This window comes from Pseudopodoces humilis, chromosome 5 (genome assembly GCF_049639895.1).
Source record: "Pseudopodoces humilis isolate 2021_Gansu_Grassland_sample_001 chromosome 5, ASM4963989v1, whole genome shotgun sequence".
Classification (NCBI taxonomy): Eukaryota; Metazoa; Chordata; class Aves; order Passeriformes; family Paridae; genus Pseudopodoces; species Pseudopodoces humilis.
In genome coordinates this window covers 34,251,559-34,277,679 of record NC_142204.1, presented here as the reverse complement: position 1 = coordinate 34,277,679, position 26,121 = coordinate 34,251,559, and the positions used below count along the sequence as shown (strand labels likewise).

Sequence of the window (26,121 nt, the reverse complement as noted above, 5' to 3'; positions counted from 1 at the left end):
CCTAGGTTTGAAAATGAAATTTTTATTGTAATACTCTTCCCTTGCTTTTCAAAAGTTTCATTAACACTTCTGCCTATAGGTCTTAAACTAGGATTCAGAAACTACTAGTCCAGCAGTGTTATTCTGTTCAGATTTAAAAAAAAAGCAACTCCTGTCCTTAAGGTTCTGTGTTACATACTGAACAAAAAATCAGACTAAACAGAAAGCTAGTGATCTCAACTCACACTGAATCAGAATTTTGAAGCACAAAACCACACATAAACACATTTTTACACATTTTTGTCTACAGCCCTACGGGGTGGAGCCCTTGTTACATACACATGGATTAGTGTCTGTAATACTAGAGTCTCACAAAATAAACTTTCAGTGTAATTTATGGAGTATGTTGTTGCTGTTTATGTTTTCTCATTTCTTGGTATTGTTTCAGCTGGAATTAAAATAGACATTTTGGCATAGGCTTAAGCATCCGTACGGGTGACAGGCGGTGGAAAGGACAACAAATGTCATCTGGTGCCTTACAGTTTGAGTTCTGAACTACAGTAAGGCAAATCAGTCTGGTAACCTGCATTTCCTGCTTTCCTTGCAAATAAAAAAAAATGAATGTTTATCAAATTGCACATCTTTGCTGTGCCAAGGCAAGCCTACAGCCAGTACAATCCCTACTGCTTTGGTCAATGCTCCTACTAGTTTGCTAAGCAGCATGGAGTTTATTCTTAGGGTAACTTCTGGTCATCAGAGCAAGTTTTCCCTTGCTTTTAAGCAAATAATTTCTCAAAATTCTGCTCCCAGTGAGCCCTATACCTAACGTAATGTTGTTTCAACCTCCCAATATCTTCAGTTTATACTCAAAACATCTATTAGCATCTACCTTAGCTGGGCTACCTGTGTCCAGTGTTTTAGTCTTTGTTATTTGAATAGCCAACATTATCCTTTGAAGCCTATTAATTATTTATTCAGTTGCTGCTGCTGCTCTCTGAGATTTCTCTGTGCTTTTGACATACCTGCACACACTTACAACAAGCAGTCACCTCTTCATATGTGTAGAGCTCAAGTGGCCAGCTTCACCTGAAGTACTAGAGACTGCTCTTTCATCAAGAGCTTGGAATTCTCCGAGTTGAAAAATGACAGAAAGAGGGCATTATTCCTTGTGTTTACATCATAAGCCTTTTACAGGGAAAGTCTCAAAGTAAATGGAGTTTTCCTCAGAGCTTTATAAATTATTATTTCTGTCACATCTGTTTTCATAAATTAATAACTAGGGTAACACCTCACAACTTCCAAATAATACTTCCAAAACTATATGTAAAACTTATTTTAAAACTAAACTTTTTATCCAAGATATCTCTGTGATCAGTGCTCCAGGAAACATTTTTTTTCCCAAAGGTTCTATGCTAAGCAGAGCATATTTTTGTTTTAACATAACACTCAGTTATGTAATAAATGACATGTGATGATAATGACCTCTGCTCATGCAATTCCCTCATATATATATACAGGGATCAAGGGAATACTGTCATCTGGAATTACTGTTTGCAGCAGAAATCTTGCATGGTCAGTGACCACGACAGTCAGTCATACTTTGGGAGCCCTGAAGGTAATATCTGTTGCATAACTAACGGGAACTGACAGGCACAACTGCACTCTTAAAGCTCATATAGAAGTTGCATGGCTGTAAAGCTAATTAAGAAATTAAGTGAATTAAAACTCTATGAAAATCATTCAGTTGATTGCACTGGTTTTATACTATACTGTGACATCAAGATGTTGCAATTTTTTCCGAGATAAATAATCTGAGAAAGAGCATTGTTTTCCCCATCTGAATAAACATAATCTCAGAGCCTGTCTTAACTACTGCTTATCTTTTCCTCTTAACACTTGGCCTATGAAATTAAGCCTTGAAAACCAATTCAATAGAAATTTGTAGCTACTAAAGGGACCACTAGAAGTTACCAATAAACAAAATTCAAGGAATCCCCTGGTGAAGAAGCTGAAATACAGTTGGAGCAGAGGCTGGAGGGTGCCTGAGAGAGTGGGATGCCATTGGGACAGGAAGGCTGGAAGCACTGCCAGATGTGTGGGCAGCAGGACTGGGCAGGGGACAATTACATCTACTACAGCTCTCTTACCATTAAATTTCTGCTTCTGGGTGCTGGCTCAAGAAATCCTTCTTTCATTGTTTGTTGTTTCCAGGAAAGGCCTGCAAGATTTATTTTTTATGACCAAATGTGCATAAAACATACATAACTAGTCTCCAAATTGAGGGTATGCCATTGAGATTATAGCATCTCATATCTCTGATGCTCAAATGCTCAGAATATGATCTAGTCCAAACTGAGCTGAAATAAAAACACAGCCTCTCATCATCCCCACAAAAAATACTGAAATAAAGTAGAAATTTTGTGATAGTAATAACAAAAAACTAAGTTAAAAACACATAAAAGTCAGTTTTGGAGATACTGAGGAGATTCAGCTTTAAAATCTCCTCCTCTGGATTTTCCATCATTGAACGACAGCTCATTTCAGGAATGAGTGAGTGAACTAATCTCTGCATGGAAAAAGAATGATAAGGGTTTATAATTTCTATTTTACATTCAACACAAGCTATGTCAACCTGAGAGTTCCATTAATTGGCAAAGGAAGATGAAGATTTGCACCAGGGGAGGTATAGACTGGATGTTAGGAAACAAGCTAAGCTTCCACTTGGTGGAAGCAACATTGCTGGAAGCATTCAAAAAACGTGTGAATGTGGCACTTGATTTAGGAGTGGACCTGGAAGTGTTGGGTTAACAATTGGACTCAATGACTTTAGAGTCTTTTCCAACCACTATTTGATTATTCTAAGACGACAAGATTTCTGTTATATAAGAGAGAGAACTGAGTGCCCTGGTTTCAGCTAGGGCAGAGTTAATTTCTTCCCAGGAGCTGTCACAGTGCTGTGTTTGGGATTTGGAATGAGAATGCTGTTGGTAACACGTTGATGTTTTGATTTTTGGCTAAGTTGTGTTAATCCTAAATGAAGGACCCATTTTTTCCCTTTTCTCATGCTCTGCCAGTGAGGAAGTATACCAAAGAAACTGGGGAGGAGCACAGCTGGGACAGGTGACCTGAAGTGACCAAAGGGACACCCCAGAATGTTATGCCCAGTGTGTAAACTGGGGGGAGTTGCTGAAAGGGTGTCTGATCTGGGTTCAGGAAGGGGAGTCTGGCATTGGTCAGTGTGTTCTGAGTACCTGCACTGTGCATCACTTGTTTGGTTTTTTTCCAATTCTTATTCTTATTCACCATTATTATTGCATTTTACTTTTTTTCACTAATTAAACTGTTAAGAACTGTTCTGTTTTTATTAAACTAAACTTGTTCAACAAACAAATTTTGCTTCAATTCTCCTCTCCATACCACCAGGGCGGGGTGATGACAGAGGGGAGGTTGAGTGAGTGGCTCTATGGTGTTCCATCTCCCACTGGGCTGAAAACCATGGCATTCAGTAACACAGTGGACTTAAGACCATATTTTTTTTTTCTTTTTCAGAAATGTGGGCAGTGACTAAAGTTTTGAAATGTGTAGCCATTTACCCACACAGAAGCACACAGCTCTTGGAAGAAAGAAAAAACATTTCAGAGGCTCAGAGCCTGTGTAAACATCTGTAAGAATCAATAATTCCAATACATTCACTGAACACAAAATCTGACAAATGCAGAACTGTTACATAGCTTTCCATCAAGAAGAATTCCTTCCTTAAATAGTTGAATCTACATCAGATTTTGAACTAAGTCTTGCAAATATTTACTTATTCAGCCATCCCCTTCTGGGTAGAAGAAATCATCCCAAGCAATGGCCTGCTACTGTGAATAAGTAAATTACTATGATGACTGTGTTCCCAGATTAAGAGCTTTTTTGAGCAAACAGAAAAAAAAAAAGGAAAGGCCTAAAAACTTGCTTCTAGAAAAGAACCCAAAATAATAGAGAACTGAGGATTATGCTAGATAAAATTTATGTATCTGATTAAGATAATTCAAACTTATTGAAGGGATATGGATATAAATATTTTGGTGTAGCTTTGTGACCTAAGTAACCTGAATTTTATAGAAAAGTCATCTAAATTCACCAGTTGTATCATGTTACTTTCATGATTTTCTAGAACAAGAGCACCACAGTATTCAAAATTATATTTCAAAATTCAGTCAGAAAGGAGCTTTAAATGCATCTGTTAGTTGATGTGACAGCCATTCTAGATAATGGGAAATTCAAAGATAATGGGAAGAACAAACCACTGTCAGGGTTTATGATGTAATCTGCCTAGTTTTGCTAGTTGACACTTGCCATACAAAGATTAATTCCACCAGATTTTTGAAGTCAAAGAGAATCTCCACAACAACATGAGTATTATGGCAATGGATCAGTTTCTGGCAGTGATTTTCCCACACAGGATTACTTCAGGAAGAAATCTGACACTACACAGAAGATATGAGCACAAATATGCCATGGTAGTTTTCACTTGAATCTAAGGCAATAATAATATGAATATAATTCATATGGTTTTAATGTAACCACAAAGAGTGATCCATGTATAACACTCTAATCAGTACCACATAGCCAAACACAAATGTCTTTCCCATCATTTCCCAAATTAGCTTGAAAAATTGTCATGTAAAAGTGTAAATTTTACATGACACCAGCTAAAAAGTGCCCAGTTGGCATTCCTGGCTTCTTCACAGTTAAATTTTTTTTAATAGAAAACTGCTAAATAAAGTATCCAATCTGTTGGCTTATTCTTATTTGCCCACTTCCTCTATCTAAATAATTTAGATTTGGTGCTCTGTATTATCTATTGTGGACTGATCTCTAAAATTTATGCTTTCTGAAGAACAATGTCCACCCAGCAGGTATAGGTCTGTTAACACATTTACAGTAACAATAAAACAGAAGAAAAAAGGGCAGAAAAGGCATAATAGAATCAACAACAGATTTTTCTTCCTTTTTAATCTAGAATCTCCTGAGTTCTGTGAGACTCTTCAGATTATGATAAGAGACGTGAGTTGACAAAAGCTTAAAGAACTGTCTCAAGCACAAGATAGTAGATGACAAAAATTCAATGTTATTTACTTGTAATCCTTAGTATCAGGCTATAAAGCTTGAGACTTCAAAGGACTTGGCAGCCTCCACCCCTTAAAAAAAGCAGATATTTTAATAATTATAAAAATATAGTTTTTAAATACTTTTAAATATTTTTCTTACAATGTAGCCAATTCAATTATACAAAATGAGTAATTTTCCCATATTTGTGAACAACAATGAACTTAAAGCCTTTTTTCTTTCCCTATAAAAAAAGGCAGATTGAAAATTTAAAGGTCTCTTGTCTTGCAGATCATGTAAACTAGATTATTCGGGTTTGGAACAGATATCACAGTGAATGACAGTAACACACCCTGTTACTTTGAAATAACACTAATTGTGTCTTTAGTGCCTTGTTCCTGACTGATGGGAACACTGAGGAACAGAGGGTCTGTAAGAAAATTAAATATCTGCCAGACTAGTACTGAAAAGGGATGGGATAAAACATCACTCATATAAACATCTGTAAACATAATAAAGCTGAATTTGTAATTCAGGTATGTTACTTAAAAAGCTCATAATCTTATATACATTAGGATGAAACGGCAGACTGGCTTACAATGTGTATTCAGAATGTTTTACTATACACACTGGACAATTTTTTGTAGAAGTATTACTCATGTGAAACATTATGGCAGCACACTTTCCAGAACTGGGATGAAAGTGTCGTTAGTTGAGACTGTAGGGATTTTTTCCTTAAATCACACTACTGTAGTATGGAAGTGAGTCAGCTATATAATAAAGGGAATTATACCATCAACTTTTTTCCTTTTAATAATGAATGCTTTTGTTTTACAGATATTCATATTCACTTTTTCTAAAAGTACATAAATAATTTGCAGATATAGCTACGTTGCAGACTACAGCATATCATCATTTTCAAGTGATGTCTTTTAGCATCAAAGAGATTTATACCAATATGCCTTGATAGATTAAATATTGCACTGCATAAAAACTAATGACAATTTACACCTCCACAGTTGAAAAATTTTTCATCTATCAAGAAATGAAAAGAGCAAAATATGGTCTAAAATGACAGACTATGACTAATTAAAAAAAATAATTTTATGGAAAATGGGATTGATTTTATTCTGATTAATCAGTTATATATTTTTACAGATATTTAATTATTAAAGATGCAAAATGGTCACAGAGCAGTAGCACGAGCACAAAAAATTGCTGCATTGAAATACAAGACTACAACCTCCCACTGCCAGCACAGAGTCCGATTTTATGCTTGCCATCCTACTTCTTTTTTTTTTCCCCTCACAAATTTAAAATAAACATAAAGTTATAAAAAGAACAAGCCTGGACAATATGCAAATTATTGAAGTGCTTTACAGACTGTACAATGGCTTCAGCACATCAATGCACACATACAACCCTCATTGTAAGGCAGATTGAGGTCAGTACATGGCCCTAAGAAATAACCTAAAATAAATCCTGACAGAGAGGATATATGAAGGGTGACTATAAGAAGTAACACATACTTACTTGTAAACAGAATAGGTCTTCTATTAAAAGACATGGGTAAAATTCCTGGGTAAGGAATGTGCAGGTTTTTTTGGTGCCAATTCCAGATTCCTAGTCTACTTGTTTTTTAGCATCCCTGACTCACTTTCCAAACTCTTTATTTTCCTGGCTTCAATTTGCTTCTCCCCAGAGCAACTTGTTGTTTTCTTCTAGGCAAACTTGACAAAATACAGCATGACCTTTTCTTCTCTCTCATTTTGTGTAACTGTCCTGACACTTGTCTCCTTCTCTGCTTTCTCAGCATTGTCTCTGGGTAAATTTTATCCATGATCACACATTTGGTTATTATTAATAGGTCAACAAGTCCCCTGTTCTGACTCAGAACCCAACCTTCCTTCCACAGTAAAATCATACTTTTTTACTCTTTCAGAATTTATACCAAATAATTAACATAAAATAATACAACACTTTAAATTTATTTAATTTTTTTCCAGAATTTTGATGTTTTCCCGTTTCCATTTTTTTCATGAATTTACTCAGTGTAAAACTACAGAAAAAGATGAGGCTAAAGAAAGAGAAATCATGCTTAATTCTATTATTTTGAAAAACTTCCAACCTCCAGAATATTAATCATACTAGATCCTAACAAAAAAAAATAGCAACAATCTTTCATTTTGTTTATAATATTGCAATAAAATTTAAAAACTTCAGTGGTGAAAACAAGATAATTAGTCACAGATGTTCCTCATCAGGAAATATGATGAAATGGTAATTACTGACATAGACTTTGTCCTGAGGAAAAATATACAACGTAGTTACAGATGCCAAGAAAACCAAATTAAGGAATAGTGTCTTCTGTTGCACTAGAAATTGCATAGGCTACAAAGATCTTATTAACCCCTGTGTCTTTATTGGAAATAAAGGAATAATAAAACATCTTAAAATTATGTTAACATTCAGACTGGCATCTATTTTTTTTATGACTACAGGGTAGTTGATATAAAACACTTTGAGGTTTTTCAGTTGTTTCTCTCTTGGCTCTCCCCTTCCCCCTTCCTGTTTCTATCTCTCTCACTCACATTTATTGTTTAATAAAATCTGAATCATTGACTTTGGCACATGATCTTGTTAGCACTTTAATTTGAGCAGTGGTATCTCTTAATAACCAGATCATAACAAAGCAGTAGCTCAACACATAAGAAAAAATACTGCTAATCAAGAGCTCTGCAGGACTCCTGTGATAATGTTCAATAAATATGACATTTACATCAAAATACAACCTCGTTAGCAATACATTCTTTAGCTGCTCACTGGACAGGCAGGTGGTCCAGAGGCAGATTCTGCTCAGAGCCCAGGCAATCAATGCACCTTTGTCCATGTTTTGTTATTTAGTCCTTCAGGCATCGACAGTTCTGTGCAATGCAGGAGAATAGCATGACTTCCAGAAAAGCAGTATCCCAAATTTGGGATGTAGTCCATGACTTCTAAGCAGTAGCGAGTTATCTGTTCTGATGACAAATGCATGCATAACCATGAGTTTTGTTGCATGATTTGCCAGACGACCCACGTAGGTGTATGATCACCTCACATAAACATTACACAACGTATGAACTACAAGTAAGTTTTGTTGATTTTTCATATAATTTACATGACTCCACCTAACACTATCCATGTTTCTCCATAAAGAGGAAAAATTAGAAATTGACGAACATAGAGATTTATTTATTTTTTAAAGTTCTATTTAAAATATTTACTACAAGACTGTGTCAGAGGATGGTTTTCTACCTAATCTTCACACACCTACTTCAGAAACAGTTGGGCTTGTTTGAAGTGTGACCGTCACTTTGAAAACTAAATCATATTTGCTGATCCAGGTCTAGTGCTCTAAACAAAAGTTATGCTTCAAACAACTCCAGTTGCCTTTGAGGTGCTGCAGAGCTCCTGTTTCTGTTTGAAGTTCACTATCCTACCGCATTACTACCAATTCAATGTTACATCTGCCCCCTTTTACTACATTGTGTCTACTAATAGCTAAATAAACACACTGATAACTAAATAAACACACCTGATAATGTTCATGACAGAGTATTTGTGACAACTTTGAGCTCTTAGGAAAGCTCTGTTTAGGATTACAGCTACAACCACAAGATATGATGGAGTCATATGAAGAGTACAGAAAATAAAAATTGTCATTCTAAGGTAGTATTTTAGTGAAATTCATGCACAATCACAAATGCACATATACAGACTATTAAATATTCTCACCAATACATTTAAATCTCATAAAAAGCTAGATTTAGACAATAATAGTCACATAAATCCTGCAGAAAATGGTACCTCACTAGTTCTCCATTCTCTAGGGAATGGATAAACTTTTCTACTAGTGAAAAAAAACCCAAACAGTTAGTTATACTTAGTTAAGTATAGTGAAGAAAACTGCTAATTACAGTAGCAATCATGCTATACTTCACAAACTTTGATTTAGAGACATAATCCTCTCAGTCTGAAGCCCTAAAATCCATGTCATCATAAAAAGATAGTAGTCTAGAATGCATTTATACAGCCAAAATATGTGGGTTATATCTGTTAAAGGCAATCACCTAGCTTAATACTTGTAAATTTATATTATTTGACAAGGGCTGTGACAAGGAGAAATAAAAGAATCCCAGGAATAAGAAACAAAGTGGTCTCTGGAGAAGGCTCCAGAGAGTCTTGTTACCACCCAACGTCTACAGCCTAGCTGCCCATAAAACTGTCTCAGTTGCAGCCATGCACCTACAACCCAGTCCAGCTTCAGCTGTCTCACACGAACCACAGCTATCTCACAGTTTGTCTGCAAACCATCTGTGGGTAATCTGGCAGGAAAAATCCCTCCCCGGGTGCTAAACCAGTTTGGAAAGGTAATGAATGCTTCAATAAACTTGGGCAGAGCACCTTGTAGTGTCTCGACCTGCTTGATGAACTGGAAATCTGACTTGGTGTGCCAAAAGGCTTGCTGCCTGCGCTGAACTTAGCATGTAACCATCATATTACTAAAAGTCCTGAAGATATTGATGTAGGTAGTCATCTATTTTAGCACTACTGGCATGCAAGAAAATCAGTTCACATTACAGAGCTGAAGATGACACCTTGCATCTCCTCATTTTGAATCAATTAGTTTTCAATTTTCTGTAAGGCTGTGTCTTGTCTAAAATTTCCATTTCCAGCCTTTATTATTTAAAATTTTACTAGCAATGTTATGAGAAAGTAATTTTGATTTAAAGAGAAATATATATATGTCTTATCCCCTAAGTAAGCAATGTATTCTATGTACTTAAATTCTTTAATTTTTTTATTTTTCCTCTGCATTCAGTGGCCAAAAAAAAAGGACTATAATAATTAAAATTCAGTGACAGCTTCACAGTGTTCATTACCCCCTTAGACCTTAATGAAAATACCCCAACCCACTCCTCTCCCCAAACTCCCAACAAACCAAACGCCAAAGCATTGCAATAAAAACACTTTCTCAGCTCAAAAACCCCCACTTTCCCAGGCATGAGAACTGAATGAGGAAATTTTGCAAAAACAGAGGGCATAAAAAAAGTTATTCATCTTTGCACTTTATATATACAGACAAGCAAGCCCAAAACTGTAGAAATAAAAATACTTGAAAACATCCTTGCCCTCCGATTATGTTGAGCTTTGCATAAAGTTTATTTTCTTTTTTGCCTCAGGGTGCTATTCAACTTGATTTTCATTTTTTCTACAAATTATGCGGAGATTTTAAAAAATTTGTCTGTTGCTGCATAGCTTACACAAAACTGTATGAGCATATGTACATGCATTGTTCATCAGATCTTCAGATAACATTATGCCTACGATCTTACATGTATCCAAATTTTTAAATAAAAATTAAAAGTTATTTAAATTTCTTTAAATTATTCTCTGAAGACCTCCTCTGTAATAACTGAATAGTATTTCATGGGTATCTTTTGTGAGGGATTGGTATTTAAGAAAAAAGTAGAAAACACCCATGGAAGTTAAGGCTGCTGGAGGCTGATGGGAGTTTTTTTTCCTGGCCAGCAGCTAGCCATTTGTGAGAATTGACAGTAGTTTTGACCATTGAAAAGTGAGATCAGCCTGTGAACACCAGCCTTAAACACCTAAGCCCGTGAATTTCTATTCTTTTTTCGTTTCTGGCTTTGAAAGGTAACAGAACTACTGCTGGACTCCGCTCCCCCTGCCCAGGCCCGTGAGATCTGGCAGGGGCTGGGCTGGGCCTGCCGCGGTTCCCGGGCAGAGGATGGGGCCTGAGGGGATTGCCCCAGGCCCGGGCCAGGCTCTGCTGCGGCCCCTGCTGGGAAACCTCTGGTTCCTGTTCCAGCAGGGTGGCTGAGCCTTTCCCAGGCAGGGCTGGGCTCTGCTGCGGCCATACCGGGAAAGCTCCGGGTCCTGTTCCAGCAGGGTGGCTGAAGACTTTCCGGGGGGTGCCCGGCCCTGGGCCCCGGGCGCTGCCGAGCTGAAATCCAACACCATAAATACCTGCTGCAGTTTGGGCCAGATTTTAACCTTTCACTACCCAGATGAGACCTGCAGATTTAATCCTTTTTCCAGAGAGAGGGAAGTGAGAGTGATCAACATTTAGAGACAAGATAAATCATGAAAGTCAGTAAAAGAAGGAATCAAGCCTCAGATGGAAGGAGACTGAGAAGATGCTTTAATAAGCTGAAATATTCTTTTGTTAAAGCCATGGAGATGAACAATAATGTTCTGAAAAAAACCTCCTTTAATTCATAAAAGAGTATTTTAGGAGGAATGAAGTATTTCAAAGTGTAGATTTGTGCAAAAGTAATCTACTGATTAAGCTGAGCAGATAATGAAGTAGTTGTAATCCTATGAAATGCTGGAACAGAAAAAGAGAAGTAAGAATTGATGGAGACACTTAGCCTCCAGGAAAAAGGGATAAAACCTCTGTTCCCAGAGATGATCACAGAAACAGATGAAGTGAACTTTTGCCTTTGAATACCTCATCCTTAAAATTACACCCCTTGAGTTCATGGCCCATGAATGCACCTCAGGAGGAGGACCTGATGGAGAGTTTTCTGGGCGGCTGTCATCATGGGAATGAAATCCATGAGAAAACTGTTTTCTTGTGGAGAACTCTCCATGGAATTACAAAAAGAAACTTCTTTTCTCTACAAAGACTGATGAAAGGACTGTTATATAGTTAGTACTGTTTTAACCACCAACTTTTGTCTCTATGTTGTCAGTTAGACAAAGGAATAGTTAAGTGGTGGAGAGGAAGGGTTTCTGGAGGTTTTATACTGGTTGCTTATTCTTGTAGTTTTGTTAATAAACTTTCTTTATTCCTTTTGAGTTTAAAACCTGTTTTTCCTTTCTCGTAATCCATATCTCACAGCAAGAAATAAGTAAGTTTTCTAGTGATTTCTTTAGCTAGTGCTTCAAAACCATGAGATCTTTATAAAACACTTAAAAACAAATTTTTGTTTTGGTTATCAGAGGTAATGGACAGAATCATTCATATAACTGATGCCTTCTTCACCGTTACTGTGTCCAGTATCATAATTTTGTTTTATCTGTTGATAAAATTTCTGTATTCGGACTTCTGTATACTGGAAGACTTGACCAAAACCATGAATTTTAGAAACTTCATCTTTATTATTTGAATGTGGTTAACTGGATGTCTTAAGCAAAAAGGGAGAAATGCACATACAAATTGCTTAACATGTTTTTGTTTTTCCAAGAATATTTGCTGTAATTTGCAATATTGCCAATTCTGTGTGATCAATCAATGAACCTCTACCATGAAATGCAGCTCATTGAAGACAGACAAGGATGATAAACCCGTGAAGCTTAAAAAAGAATAGGGGAAGTAGCCACAGCTGTCATATAGGAATTTCCCTCAACACCAAGGGGACCAGTGGGTGGCCTTTAGTGCAGATAAATGGCTGTGTCAGTTGAGGGCCAACTTGTTGTGTAGATGGACTTTTCTAAAGTAACAGAAAGCCTTATTTTCCTGAGCCAGACAGGTCAGCATGGGGGAGCTGTATATATGGCTCAACCCAACAATTATAATTACTGAGCAAATAGAAAAAGTGATTTTGAGGAGAGCAACAGGTTTAAGCTGACTTCAACCTATGCACTCCCTTCCAGCAGGCAGAAATGCCCAGTGTAATGCCTTCAGATGACTGACTTTCATATGTCAGTCATGCTTAGAAGTCCACTAGTAAACTTCTTTTGAAGGGAGAAGAACTAAACTATCAAAACTTGACACAGAAAGTTGGTACTTTCACATAGTTTTAAAATATTAATAAACTCAAATCATCCAATGTCTACAGAGCTCTGGAAAGTTTTGCCATCATCAGTATGATACTTGGAAACACTTTCTCATTGAGATCAAATATACTGAGCATTGTCTTTGGCTGATCCAAGTGAAAATAACGAAACTTTCCCTACAGTTCTTATGCTATAACACTTCATGTAAAGAAAAAAAAATATTTTGTGTTAAGTAGTTTTCATAAATTTGCACCCTACCTCAAGGCCTAGTATTTCATCCTACTGTGTGAAAGCACAAAAAAGTTATGTTTTCTTTCCAAAGGAAGTTACAAACTAAGCATAAAAAAGAAGCAGTAAATTGAGAGGGACAAGGCAGAGACAACATGACAACATGACAGATAATTGGCTTCAGCTACACAATGCATAATCCATTTTCCTGGTAAATCAACTGGAATGGGAAAAGCCAGACATCACAGCTACCTGGGCTGATAAATAGCAATCTCAGTGGATACACTTTCACAGAGTAGCATCTAGAGTTTGCTGGGGCTGTCCTCTGTGGTGTGTGTGCTTTCCTTCAGTGCTTTGATTGCTGCCCCCTCCTTTACAGAGTTTTGGACCATCAATATGGACCATGCTCATCTTTGTGTCAAAGTAACATTGTGACTATAAACACAGCAAATGCATTCCTCCTTTCTGAGTAACACTAAGGTCTTCTTTTCAGCAAAATGAAGAAGCTCTGAAAAGTGCATTGAACTGAAAGCAGGAAAGCAAGCAAACAAAATAATGGCAGAGATATGAACAGTAACTGAAACCAATGGGAATAAAACTAAAGTATGCAAACAGTAAGTCTGTAATTCCCAAGCTGCAGCAGGAGCTGTCCATACAAGTGGAGAATAAAAAAATTACTCTGCAGATGGCTGTTGTATCATCTGGTTGATATTTAAGACTCAAGATGTCCTGCAGGAGCTTCCATTCCCTGGCTCCCTCATTGCGTTAGGAGCTCCCCAGTTTTTTGCGATAACATTGCCCCTTCCCTTGCCTTCCTTGTCCTGATCTTGGGCAAATGCTTCTGCTCAGGCCAAATAAGTTCATTTATACAATCAGAACACTTCATCTGCTCTGTTTACATCTGGAGAGTTCATGGTAACATGAGCTGTGACAGGGATAGTATAAAGAAGACCTCATCCTTAGTTTCCTCTCTAGAGTGGAGAGTGAACTCACAGTTTGCTAGAGGCCAGTTCTTCAGAAAAATGTAATTTTCCATAGAACTCTATAAACCTTTCCGGCTTCTCAGACATACTAATACATGAATAACCACAAAAACATCACAATTTTTGTCATGTGGGAATTCAAGGCAAGGCCATGAAGAGGAGAGAATTACATGCCTCCGGGGATACTTCGGAGTATTTTGGACTAGCTAAAAAATACAAATACAATTCACATGTCCACAGTTACTAAAAGGGAATTATGCCACAAGATAGTTCCTGAAAACCTGTCTCCTTACCCCTTAGGGCATATTTTCTTTGCAGAGGCAACTAAATCTATTAAATGAAGAAACCACCCCTAAGTGCATGTCACCTGAACAGCTGGTCCTGGAGTTGGAGTTAAATGAGATCTTCAAACTCTTCCATTTGAAAAAGTTTGGTCTTGTCCTCAAAGGCATGTCAGAACAGGAAAATTAACAGGAATGCTGCACTAGTTTTGGTCAGGAGGTCACGAGACCAGACTGACAGACTATGTCACCGAGATCAAATCTCAATTCAGAAATACTAAACAGATTCTGACCTCTTCGTCCTAATTTTACCTTTCACCTACTTTTACCAGTTTCATTTGGATTTGGGTTCTGAGTTAAAAGAGATGTAAATGTGTGAGAAAAGAAAAATGAGGAAAGATTACCAGGTGACTGCACAGACTCGTGACAGACTTTCCAGCTACAGTCCAAGTAATTTATGATAAACTCTTGTTGTTTTAAACAGCCAGGCAGGTAATTCACATATTGATTAACTGGATCTAATAGCAAAAAATACAAATTGAAAAACTGCATCTTCTCAATTATAGTTATCAATCAAAATCAATTCCTTTCCAAGATAAATACTGATGTTTACTTAATATTTTAAAATAAATTGAGTTGAAGGGGTTAGTTCTCTATCTATCTTGATCTGCTCCAAGAGAAATATCAGACATTGTTTATGGAACAAATCAAAATACATTATGAAATTGGAGGATGATATTTAAAGAAGAAAACTACTTCAAATGTTACAGTTCCTAATAAGGCTTCAGTAATGATATTTTCTAGAAAAAAGGTCAAAAATCCTTCTGAAACTAAATAGAAATATAAAAATCCTTTTGCATGACTGCAAGAAGAATTAGACCATTGTAAGCTTTAGCTAATAACATTCAATTAATTTTCTAATTATTTTACTCCATCAAAATAAGGGGTCAAAAAGAGTCAGGGTCAAATTTTCATCTGATGAAAATGAGCAAAATATATTAAAATCAATACTAAATTACTTACATAATTCACCAGAAAAATTAGACCATTTTAGAGCTACTTGTCTCACTTTTGAAAGGCAGTAAGACTTTTTTTTGGTAATGCGCACAAGCTATTTTTATTTCTTTGATTATTTTGCAAAGTGGAAACAGTTCTGCTTCTATGCTTATAATCTTGTCCCACTTTTGCTTCCCTTCTCTCTCTCCCAAGCAGGGATCATGCCCTTTAAGGGGAGACATGGAATGGTCTTATGACAAGAAGTTATCAAGGACTTATGGGAGGAATCCAGCCTCCCAGCACATGCTCTGCATCTAAATCTAAGCTGGCATCCATACTTTGAAGTATCTTAACTGATTCAATTCTTCAAAACTGATCTGTCTATTGCTCAAGTGCAGTATTAGCTGAATCCATAAACCATGGCAAAATTAAAATAGTAGTTTTGATCCTCACCTGGAGAATGTGGTCAAGGAGAGGACAGAAGAAATGAAATAAGGCTATGTCTTCAAAGATATTTTTCAAATTAGTATTTAAAATAACACAGAGGCACTAATTACTTTATACAAAATTTCTTATGATTTCTTACTATCCAGTTTTCAGAATCATATTGGTAGTACTCTGAAACCAGAAGTTTAGACAGAGGCAGACTGATCCTGAGAAGTTTTTAAAACTAAGATCTGAGGAGGATTTATTTTTCAATTTGAATAAAGTCTGCAATATGTCCAATTGCAAACATAACAAAACCAAGAAGTAGCTGAATGTGCATCAAAATGAAGAAGTCATAGTAGTAAAATTTATGCATTATTTGTCTGAAGAATAATCTATTCATATAATAAAATATATATTTAAGAGAAAGTTTTGCAGATCACAGGATGCCTTGCTAGAAGTATCTTCACTAGCCTTCTTTCTGCTCACTTGTCCCAAAACATTTATTTTTTTTTTCTGTTTCACTATTAAATATTTATCTTATTTCAAATCATCTGTCTCTTCACATTTGTCTCATATAGTTATGCCTTTCCCTACATAAAATACAAGACAGGGAGTAGTGAAATAAGAAGACAGTTGATGCTAATAATTTGATCTTGTTTGGTATATAAAAATATGTATCTGAAGGATAGAGCTATACAGATCAAAAAATATATTTTATGTAATAATTACAATAATTCTATATAAGAAAGATCAGACAAAAATAACTGATGGATGATGAACTTTCCTGAAGTTTTTTTCAGGTTTTTTTGTTTGTTTGGTTTGGGGTTTTTTTTCTTTGTTTCTCATTTTGGGCTTGTTTTATTTACTTTGATTAAAAGGCACCTAGAATTTAATCAGAAAAGAAGAAAGTTGCAAAATTCATTGTATCACTACCTAGATAACTTTTACTAGGCTTACTACATATGAATGAAATAACAATGGTGCAATTCAAAGGTCAGGGGAAATTCAAAATCTACAGAAAGATCATATTCCCAATTCTGTTTTTTTGCAAACAGAAACTACTTCACATTATAGCAGCATGAATATAAATGTACCATTGGAAGGAGAGTTTCTCTTAATTTCTTTTAATGGGTTGTCATTAATGCTCAAAGAAAATAACTATGTTTTGTTTTAGATACACTGTCTAGAGTTCTCATGGTATAGATTTTTTCCCAGGCATTTCCTTTGGGAAATTGAAATCAAGTTTAATCCTTGCATTAATATTATATTCCACCATTATTGTATAAAGCATTTGTGCATTTTCAAGCCAGTCACTTCCTTGAGGCACCAAGGAAACTCAGGACACGCAAGTTTTTTCCTCTGGTCTGTCACTTGCAATATCAGTATGTTTTCCAATTACTTCTAAGTCCAGTCTGCTGTAAGCATGAAACAAGTGCTTAAGTAATACTGACCTTTGAAATAATTCCTTTTCTTTCTCAGGGCATGTTTGTTTCTCATTCTAGATGACAACTATTAGCAACTATTGGCTGGGGAAACAATTACAACAAAATTTCCATCTCACCACTCAAAATATATTATATTGCTATATGTAATTGCAGTAAAAGGGCTATATTAGAAGAGTGTAGAAGTGTTATTTAAATACCAGTACCAGGATTACTGTTGTCTAGAAGCTGAGCTCTTACCGAGTTGATTGGTTGAATCAGCAGTTAGGACCTTTCTCCTAAAATATTTAATTAAGTGCAATATATAGCTTGGTGCGACATTGATTATTTCACTGACTTGGAACTTAACCAAAAGTCTAAGGAGTTCACAAGTATATTTGGCAATACAACCTCTATAAATTCCCAAAGTGGAATGAATCATTTTCTCATCAACATGTTAGATATGCCTGATATACAGCATCAAATCTGGGCTAATCTGAAATGTCCAGACCACATGACAGGTGCCACCTGTTATACCATAATTCATAGTTTTGTCTGCTGGAACTCAAGATACCTTAGGAAGGGGCACACCTCTCCCACTTTAAGCTTCTCTGAGACATCTTTCCAATAAAACTTCACATTTCCGTGAAAAGATCAGTTTTCAATTTGGAGAACTGTGCCACTGAAAATTCCTTCTCCACTCCTACTTCTCCTCCATCTCGGATCATGTTCCTCCCCCACAGCCGCCAGCCCCTATTCCCACCGGGGTCTTCCACACTCCATGCTTAATGAATCATAATTATTTTCCCCCTTCCAGTCCATGGCTGCCCTTTTCAATTTAATTTTTATTCTAGTCCAGGAACTTTTCCCCTGGGAGAGCTTCCCCTGCTTCCCCTTAGTTCCAGGAACAGCATCACAGCAAAAAGAAAGGTTACCAGCTTCACTAAGCAAAAGCTGTACACCATAAACATTGCATATTTCTAAACACATAAATAATCTGATTCTGGGCTGATTTATTTTTCACACATCCTGGGATGGATGGCATTCTCTTATTTTTTTCAAAGGAATCTAACAACTGCCTTTTGCCAAATGAGTTATTTCCCTGCCATTAATAGCTGATAGCTCCTCTGTATACCTCTTCTTCAAGACAAATGCAAATTACAGGAGATAGTAAAGGGAAGTATCTAGAAGGATCATTGTTATCTAAAAAACTATTTCCTGTGTATTAGATTTCTGCCATGAGAAGATTTTGTCCACCTGTTTTCTGGGGATAGGACTAAGCTTTTTCTCAGAAATAATCCAAAGGAAAAATGCTACCAAACCAATGAAAACCTGCTCTTCTTCCCAAAGCATAGTTCTTTCCATTTCCAGATCTTCCTTCTGTGGCTGTGGGGAGCTACAGCCTTTGGCTGTAAGCTCCCTGCACAAACTGTGACTCAGAAGTAGGGAAGGAAACAAAACAAACAAACAAAAAAAGAGAAAAATAGTGGCAAGTTCTAGAAGAAAACATAAGATGAAAAAAATGAATTAAAAGGTGTGAATAACTCAGATTATCATCTGAGAATTGTTTCTTGCAAATCCTTGAAAATGCTGCCACAATTCCAAATTCCTGATTTCCATTTTGCAATTTTCAGTCTCTCAAATCAATGCATTGGGTCTGTGTCAGGCCAAATGCCATGGGAAAGTGTTGGAATGCTTGCAAAGCATTGCTGGGACAGCGATGCTGTGCATGTAAGAACATTACCAGCTGTGTGCTGCCACATGCTTGAGGTCCAGGACACCCCGCTGCTGCCAAGGCGTATGCGTGCCAGTGATCCATGTCCCCAGTTGCAAGGCATTGCTGCTATCTCTTTCTGCCTCCTGAGTTAACACACTTGGCACAGCTGGCCCAGCAGCAGATCTGCCAGCTTGTTGCCTGTCCCAAGATCTGAAGCAGAGGCAAAAATGCTGGGCTGCACAGATTTGAGATTTGCTGGCCCTGTGGCAGAGAAGTGAGAGGTGAGGGCCAAAGACTAGTGTCATGCTGAAAATACACAGCTGCACAGTCACTGAGAAGAAATCAAAACTGCTTTTCTTTTTACAAGTGTATTTGTGAATGAAGAAACTCCTGAAGACTTTAAACTACACAGTTTGTGAAAATCTTGAGAAAAGAAACCTCCTTGCAATTTTTTTTTCCTTCCATGGACATAAGTAAGACGTCTATGTGTCCAGAGGGTCTGAGGCTTGAAAGTGTCAGGTGATCACATCAAATGGGTTTCTAGCTTCAAGGAGTAGGTCACTGTTTGGTAAATGTCTAATTTCTGTAAAAGTAGAAAATGAGCTGAAGTAGCTGAGCTGAAAGCTCAAGGTGCTTTCACAACAACCTGAGAAAGGTTGGACACCTGTAATTATGTTTTGGCTTCTGACTTTTTTCTTCCTCTCTGTAGCAGTTCTGGAGTACTCTTTCCTCTTGATCTCAGAAATGTTTCCAACAGAAAAAAAAATTATCTCTGCTTCAGAATAAAGCCATTTGGTTTCAATTTAAAGAAAATACATGCTCGGCTTATTCAAATGAACAATCTTATGTAAAAAGCAGGATTTAATCTTTGATTAAAAAAACCCTTGAAAGTACAGTTTTGATTTCATATAGGAGGAAAATAAATATGCTGATGATTTAAGGCATTACCAAAGATTTTACCCTTTGCCCCCTCCTTACTGTTACCCTCCCAAAATGTCTTTTGAAATAGTGTGAAGGACTAAGATTGCTGATGAATGAAAACCAGCAATTTTATAAGATGCTGCATAACTGCTGAATTTGACAAAATGTAAAGAAATTGCTGTTCTCCTACAGACTTCCTGTATAAAATATCTATAGATATGTTCTACATCTTGGCTAGAGCTGTAAAATAATTATAAGAAAAAATGATGTTAAAAATTTAAGCACATTAAGCTTTGTGATTAATAAAAGCGTCTACCCAAAAAAACAGTCTGAATCAGACGTGCTGGAATTCAAAAGACCTAGCATTTCAGAGTACTTAAACTCTGAAACTCCTGACTAGCTCAAAGAATTTCTGAAGGTATATATCTGTTTAGAGAAAACAAATGTGGCTTTTCCATGAAAGAGGAGTGTTACGGCTGATGGGTCAAGAACAAAATGCATTGTGTTCGCACTTGACTAAAATGAAACAGTTTTCTTTTCAATTATATGCAGTGAAGTATGTTTTCATTTATGATATAGCTCAATTTTGTTTTACAAAAACACAGATTGGAGTCCTGTTTTGAATGAATAAACACAGCATGTTTAATATCTGTCACCACTTTCTTTTGTATTTTGCTGTTTACATTTTCACTGTGGACCTTAAAGAGCTGTGAAGAAAAGTACTAGTGCTGCAATTTTGCAGAAGCTCAGGGCCAGTCAGCCACAGCAACTGGATCTGCATACAAAGTGTCCTGTGTATGCAATGCTTCCTGACATCATGTAATGGCATTGAGATACCTCAGTATGATAGACTGCCCTAAGTGACTCTACAGCCATCAGTAATGTTCATCCAGCCACTTTATAATGTGAGTGTACTGTAAGCTTACACCTTCTGATAGTCCTATCAAGCAATGAATGGTGTTTATGAAGTATACAGCAACTGGAGTAGTTGTTTAAAGACTAATCTATTCAAAAACACAGATAGATAGATCGATAGACAGATAGATAGATAGATAGACAGACAGACAGACAGAAAAATAGATAGATAGATAGATAGATAGATAGATAGATAGATAGATAGATAGATAGATTAGATAGATAAATAGATAGATAGATAGAATCCTGATTTGGGATATCTTGCATGAAAGACAGCAAACCTAGCAGTTAATATCCTACTAAACAATACAGATGAGAATAATCTGAAAAGCATTTGATTATTGTATATAATATTTCTTCCATTTCTTCCCTCAGTTTCTGCTGCATGAAGACTTGGTAATAGTAAAAGATAGAAAAAAGTTTATGTGGAAATAAAGGTAAATTGAAGTCTATAATTATAAAGGTGTACACTTCACAGAGCAACAGCATACAGATTAGAACTTTTAATAAGTGGGAACCTGTACACAAAGCTGTGCCTTGAAAACCACCATGATATCTGAATTCTCAATTTTGAATATATAGCAGTTTCTTCCTGAGCTTCATCTTTATTGCAAGCTTTGCAGTGTGTTTCCATTAAGCAGAATGACTACTACTACTACTGCTTCTACTACTACTACTATACACCCTTTATATCTAAAAACCTGCTTACATTTTTTATAATAAGATTAAGAAATGTTACTCAGGCTTAAGAAAGCCTTTTTAATATTTTAGCATATATGTCTCATGAACAATCTATTCTGTTTTCTTTATGGTTTTAGCATTTCAAACACTACTTCTAGGTAAGTAGCTCTAGAAATATATTTTGGGTCTGAGATTAAGAGCCAGAAAAGCCAAATGAAATGCATTGTGCCTTTTTGACTAAGTAACTGAGGTTTATACTTAATTACAACTTAATTATTAATGCCATATAATTAAAATGATGAACCAGTGCAATATATACTGGTTGAAAATTTTATGGTTTTGAGGCTATCCTCTGTAGTTATCCCTTTTTCAATAGGCAGAAATACAAGGTTGTGCAATTCACAGTAATTAGAAGAAACATTTCAGAATAATGTAGCACAATAATTGAAAATTTACTATGCATTCGAACAATTTCAGCTGCAGATTTGACAGTCTTAATGCCCACTGTTAAAACTATGGTTCAAACTGGTAATTGGGGGGTTGGCATTGAATGGAATAAAATAAATTATTTACTTGATTTTGTACTTGTAAAGTAGAACTGACTTGCCTTCCTGTCCTCCCTGCAAGATGCTGGGTGAAAGGCTGAGCGCAGATTTCCACTTTTTGCTCTTGCTCAAGTGCATTTGGATGTCATGTAGATGTTGACAAGGATTATATTCTACCTCTGAACATGATTCTTTTATAACTAACAGAAATTTTGGTCATTATTAATTATAAATTCAAAAATCCTAGAATAATAAAATGTTTGGGGTTGGAAAGGACGTTAAAGATCAACTAGTTCCAACCCTCTGCCACAGGCAGGGGTACCTTCCACTAGACCAGATTGCTCAAAGACTCAAAGATCTCAAATGATTTTGAAGTAACAGCATGGACTTCTATAACTATATTGGAAATACTGCATTTTTCCATGCTCATCATTTCTGCCACGTTATTGTCTTTCTATATTACTAGCTATTGTCTGTCTACATTACTAGCTTCCATTAAAAATGGTACAATTTGCAAACTGGAATACTAAAATTGCAGTGGAGAAGTTAAAGTCATGTTGAAAATCCAAAAGAGATTGGAGATTAATCATACACTATGTATTGAGGAAGTGTTTTTCCTTTACACAGAAACAAGTTTGAAAATTGAATCAAACAGCACAAATCATAACCAAGAATTTATAATAATGATCTATTCCAGGAATGTATGCAGAAATCCACAATGATTCAGATGGTTAGATGCAGTATCTTCTAAGAATGCAGTGTAAAGAATTTCCTGTGTTCCCTTAAGAGCACAAACCTTCCAGAAAAAAGACTTTTTTTCAAAAAAGGTTTGAGATTATTTTCCCAGATGGGGAGGACAAATTCACTTCTTACCAAAATTAAATCACAGCATTTTCTCTTTTAGATAGTAGTTACTTTAACTGGATTGTGCTTGCTCTTTGATTATTTGTTGTATCTTCAAAGAACTTAAGGGGATGGAAATGTTTATTCAGAATTCTGTCTGCCAGTTCCCCTATAAATATGATAATCTTTAGTTGAAAAATAAATTAGTAAACACATGACATGATAAAAGATAGCTTCTATAAAATTCAGAGCCACATTCTTTTCTCAAGAGTAAATCCCAATTTTCATTAATGTTTTCCCATTAATATATAAAAGTTCAGTTTTGGCCAAATGACTTGCCATTATCTAAATAGTTTTGGTCTAAAAAGACAAATGACTTATTATACTACAAGTGATAATTTGCTTATTTTCTTAACCAGATATATCACTAATTCTATCTTTCATAAGCAAAATAACTCCTCCCTCCTATTTTAAGTCATGGTATACATTTGTCTAAGCAAGAAAAATGAAATTACCTTCCTTCCACATTTATTATTACACATCTTCATATCAAAATGCAATTTAGGACAAGGTTAAATAGAATAAATATAGCCTCTCATTGCTTTCCTCATTTTGTCTATTGCTGTTCTACTGATTTCAACTGACAAGAGCATTGAGCTGGCTGGGAAGCAAGGTAAATGCAGAAAGAACTATGAATATATTATCATCTTTATTTAGAATTTTGATAGGCTGAGACCTCACTTGTAGTACAATATTCATTGACCCTGAAATACACAATGTGAAGTAACCTCGAGATGCACAAGCTTCTGTGGGCAACAAAATATCAAATTCACATAAGGAGGCTTCACATTTAAATTACGCAAAAAACCAAGATATTTTGAACATACATTAGGGCAGGATATGGTCCTTTGAATGTTATTCTCAATGCTCGTACCAGCAGCAACCGTCATCTGCAAAAGGGGGCAACAGAGATTCTGCTGAATGGAACAAAATTCTGTACAGTACTACAGTATATTTAAATTACACCATACTAACAGATGAATTTGATCATTCAAACAAGCTTATCAAAGAGAACACTGATGTGGCTCAACTGAAATTCACACAAAGAAATTGAAAGTATTGTTACATCTCCTGGCTTGGGAAGTACTGAGAACAACCAAATAGTAGATCACTTTGGTGTTCTGCACTTTGTTCACACAAGTGGTCTCTGAAGCACTGTCAAACAGTCTGATAGCTGTGGAGAAATAATCACAGCTCCATGGCTGATTTATACCTGAGGTCTCTACATAAAGCAAGAATTTTACCTGTTTGTGAGGTTTGAAGAAAGTAGTGTCTTCTCCCCCATATTCAAACATCTTATGGAAAAACATCAAAATAAATAAACCTATTACATTATTAGGTCCAATTTACCTATTAAATTGGTAATTATTTCATTCTCAGACTTCCTTCTTGCATCAATCATAAGAGTATAAAAATAGTAGGAAAGAAGCTGTGTGCATTTAGAAAGTCTGGAAGTCCCTTCAGCTTCTGAAGAATGTATTTTAGCATTGAATGCTATTTTTCTTCCTTTTTATCACTTTCTAATTTATTTCTGAAGAGCCCAATAAATAACATTTCCTTTAGACAGACCTTGACTAGTAGGCAATCTCACCAGGCAGTATTTCCTCAGATTTCAAAATTTACTTCAGAAGAAATTAACAGCAGACATTTTCAAAGGTTCCAGATGTAAAAAACCCAGCAATACTAGACTAAAGCTTTAAACAAATTCTTTCCACTGCTGAGAGCATATGTAACAATACATACAATGTTCATGCTAATTATAGTTGAGCTTAATCATTTCTCAAAGTAAATATTGACCTAAGCTTTATTTCCATGACTATTTAATAACTCAATAGAGTAAACCTGGTATTTGAGCAAAAAAATATGATATTTTTGGATTCAAGTATTTTTAACATATGGAAAACACACCTTATTGCAAGATATGTTTTACAGTGAATTTACTAATATAATTTGAGGAAGTTAAGCCTGTATATTACAGCTTACTTTTGCAGTAAACAAAAATGTACACATTACCAATATATTTAACAGCCACAGGCATGTATCCATGTCCATCTATCTTCAAATCACATACTTGCAATAAGCCTCTCATTTTGATTTATAACAATTTTTAAATACTTGAAATACTTTTAAACTTTCAGTTTTTTTAAGAATTATGCAATCATATTTTTTAAAAAATTAAATTTTGTATTTTAAGCAAAACTCCCTGTGTGCTGACAAGTTCTTAACTTGTTTCTGTCAGATTCCCCTTCTTTAGATTTACAGCTTTAAATATTTGAAAACATTTTTATAATGCTATTCTCTTTACTTAAAAGACATTTCACTTCATACAGAGCAGCTACTTTTGAAAAGATAATTTCCATGCAAAACAACTTCATGTTAATTCATGTTCAGATGTATTTATAACATCACTGTTGCTCCAGAATCAAAGAAAACACAGTACATATTATATCAGCATGGCACTGTTTTAAATAAACAATACTTCAGCACAAGTAAACACACACATTATAAATTTTACTCATTCAGTCTCGTGCATCTCAATTTAATCATGGTTCAATGGTTCATAAATTACATCTGTGTATATATATATATATATATATATATAAATATATATACACACAACTACAAAAAAATGTTGAAACAAATGCATCTGGATTAATGTGTAAATAATTCACAAAATTTTGCATATTTTAATTTCCATATGTCTGACATATGATTTTTTGTGATAATTTTGCACTGATGTTTAAAAAGGTAGATCTACTGTATACTTTTGACTGCTGCATCTGAGCTCTATTAACTAATTTATTCTTGCTGTTCATCACTGTTAACCACAATATTCTCTCAGTAACTTTATCATAATTTTTCAAATTATCTTGTAAACAATTTTCCCCCTCTTTCCCCTTGTAAAACTGCGATGAAAGACCTAGTGACAAAAGCTATAAAATTAATTCTGTTAAATTTTAGCAGCTGATGGGGTTAAAGTCCAGTATTTTGACCATTCAGGCCTACTATGGGAAACTTAACATAGATGGACATGAGTGATCCCTGGTACTAGAATGCTGTAAGGCGATTTCCTTATAGCCATAGTAATTTCCTATCCAACTGGACTTCCATATCCAAAGTGTCAAGTGGAAGAAAAGTGAAAGAAAAATATTCCATTAAAAGTATAAAATTTGTGCATTACTTCTAAAATTGTTTTTCTTCAAACAATGTATGTAGAGGCAAATGCACCACATTGTCGTG

At 35.6% G+C, this 26,121-nt stretch overlaps 1 protein-coding gene across 6 annotated transcripts in view; it reads right to left on the bottom strand.

The window, feature by feature from the left end:
- The window catches only part of PPFIA2 (PPFI scaffold protein A2), a 283,305-nt gene that overhangs the window by 115,376 nt on the left and 141,808 nt on the right, over positions 1 to 26,121 (bottom strand). For all 6 annotated transcript variants that reach the window (XM_088055061.1, XM_014248838.2, XM_088055057.1 and 3 more), the window contains one exon: positions 23,709 to 23,771. In XM_088055061.1, coding sequence (XP_087911187.1) covers positions 23,709 to 23,771 — 63 coding nt within the window. The remainder of the gene's footprint in view (positions 1 to 23,708; positions 23,772 to 26,121) is intronic.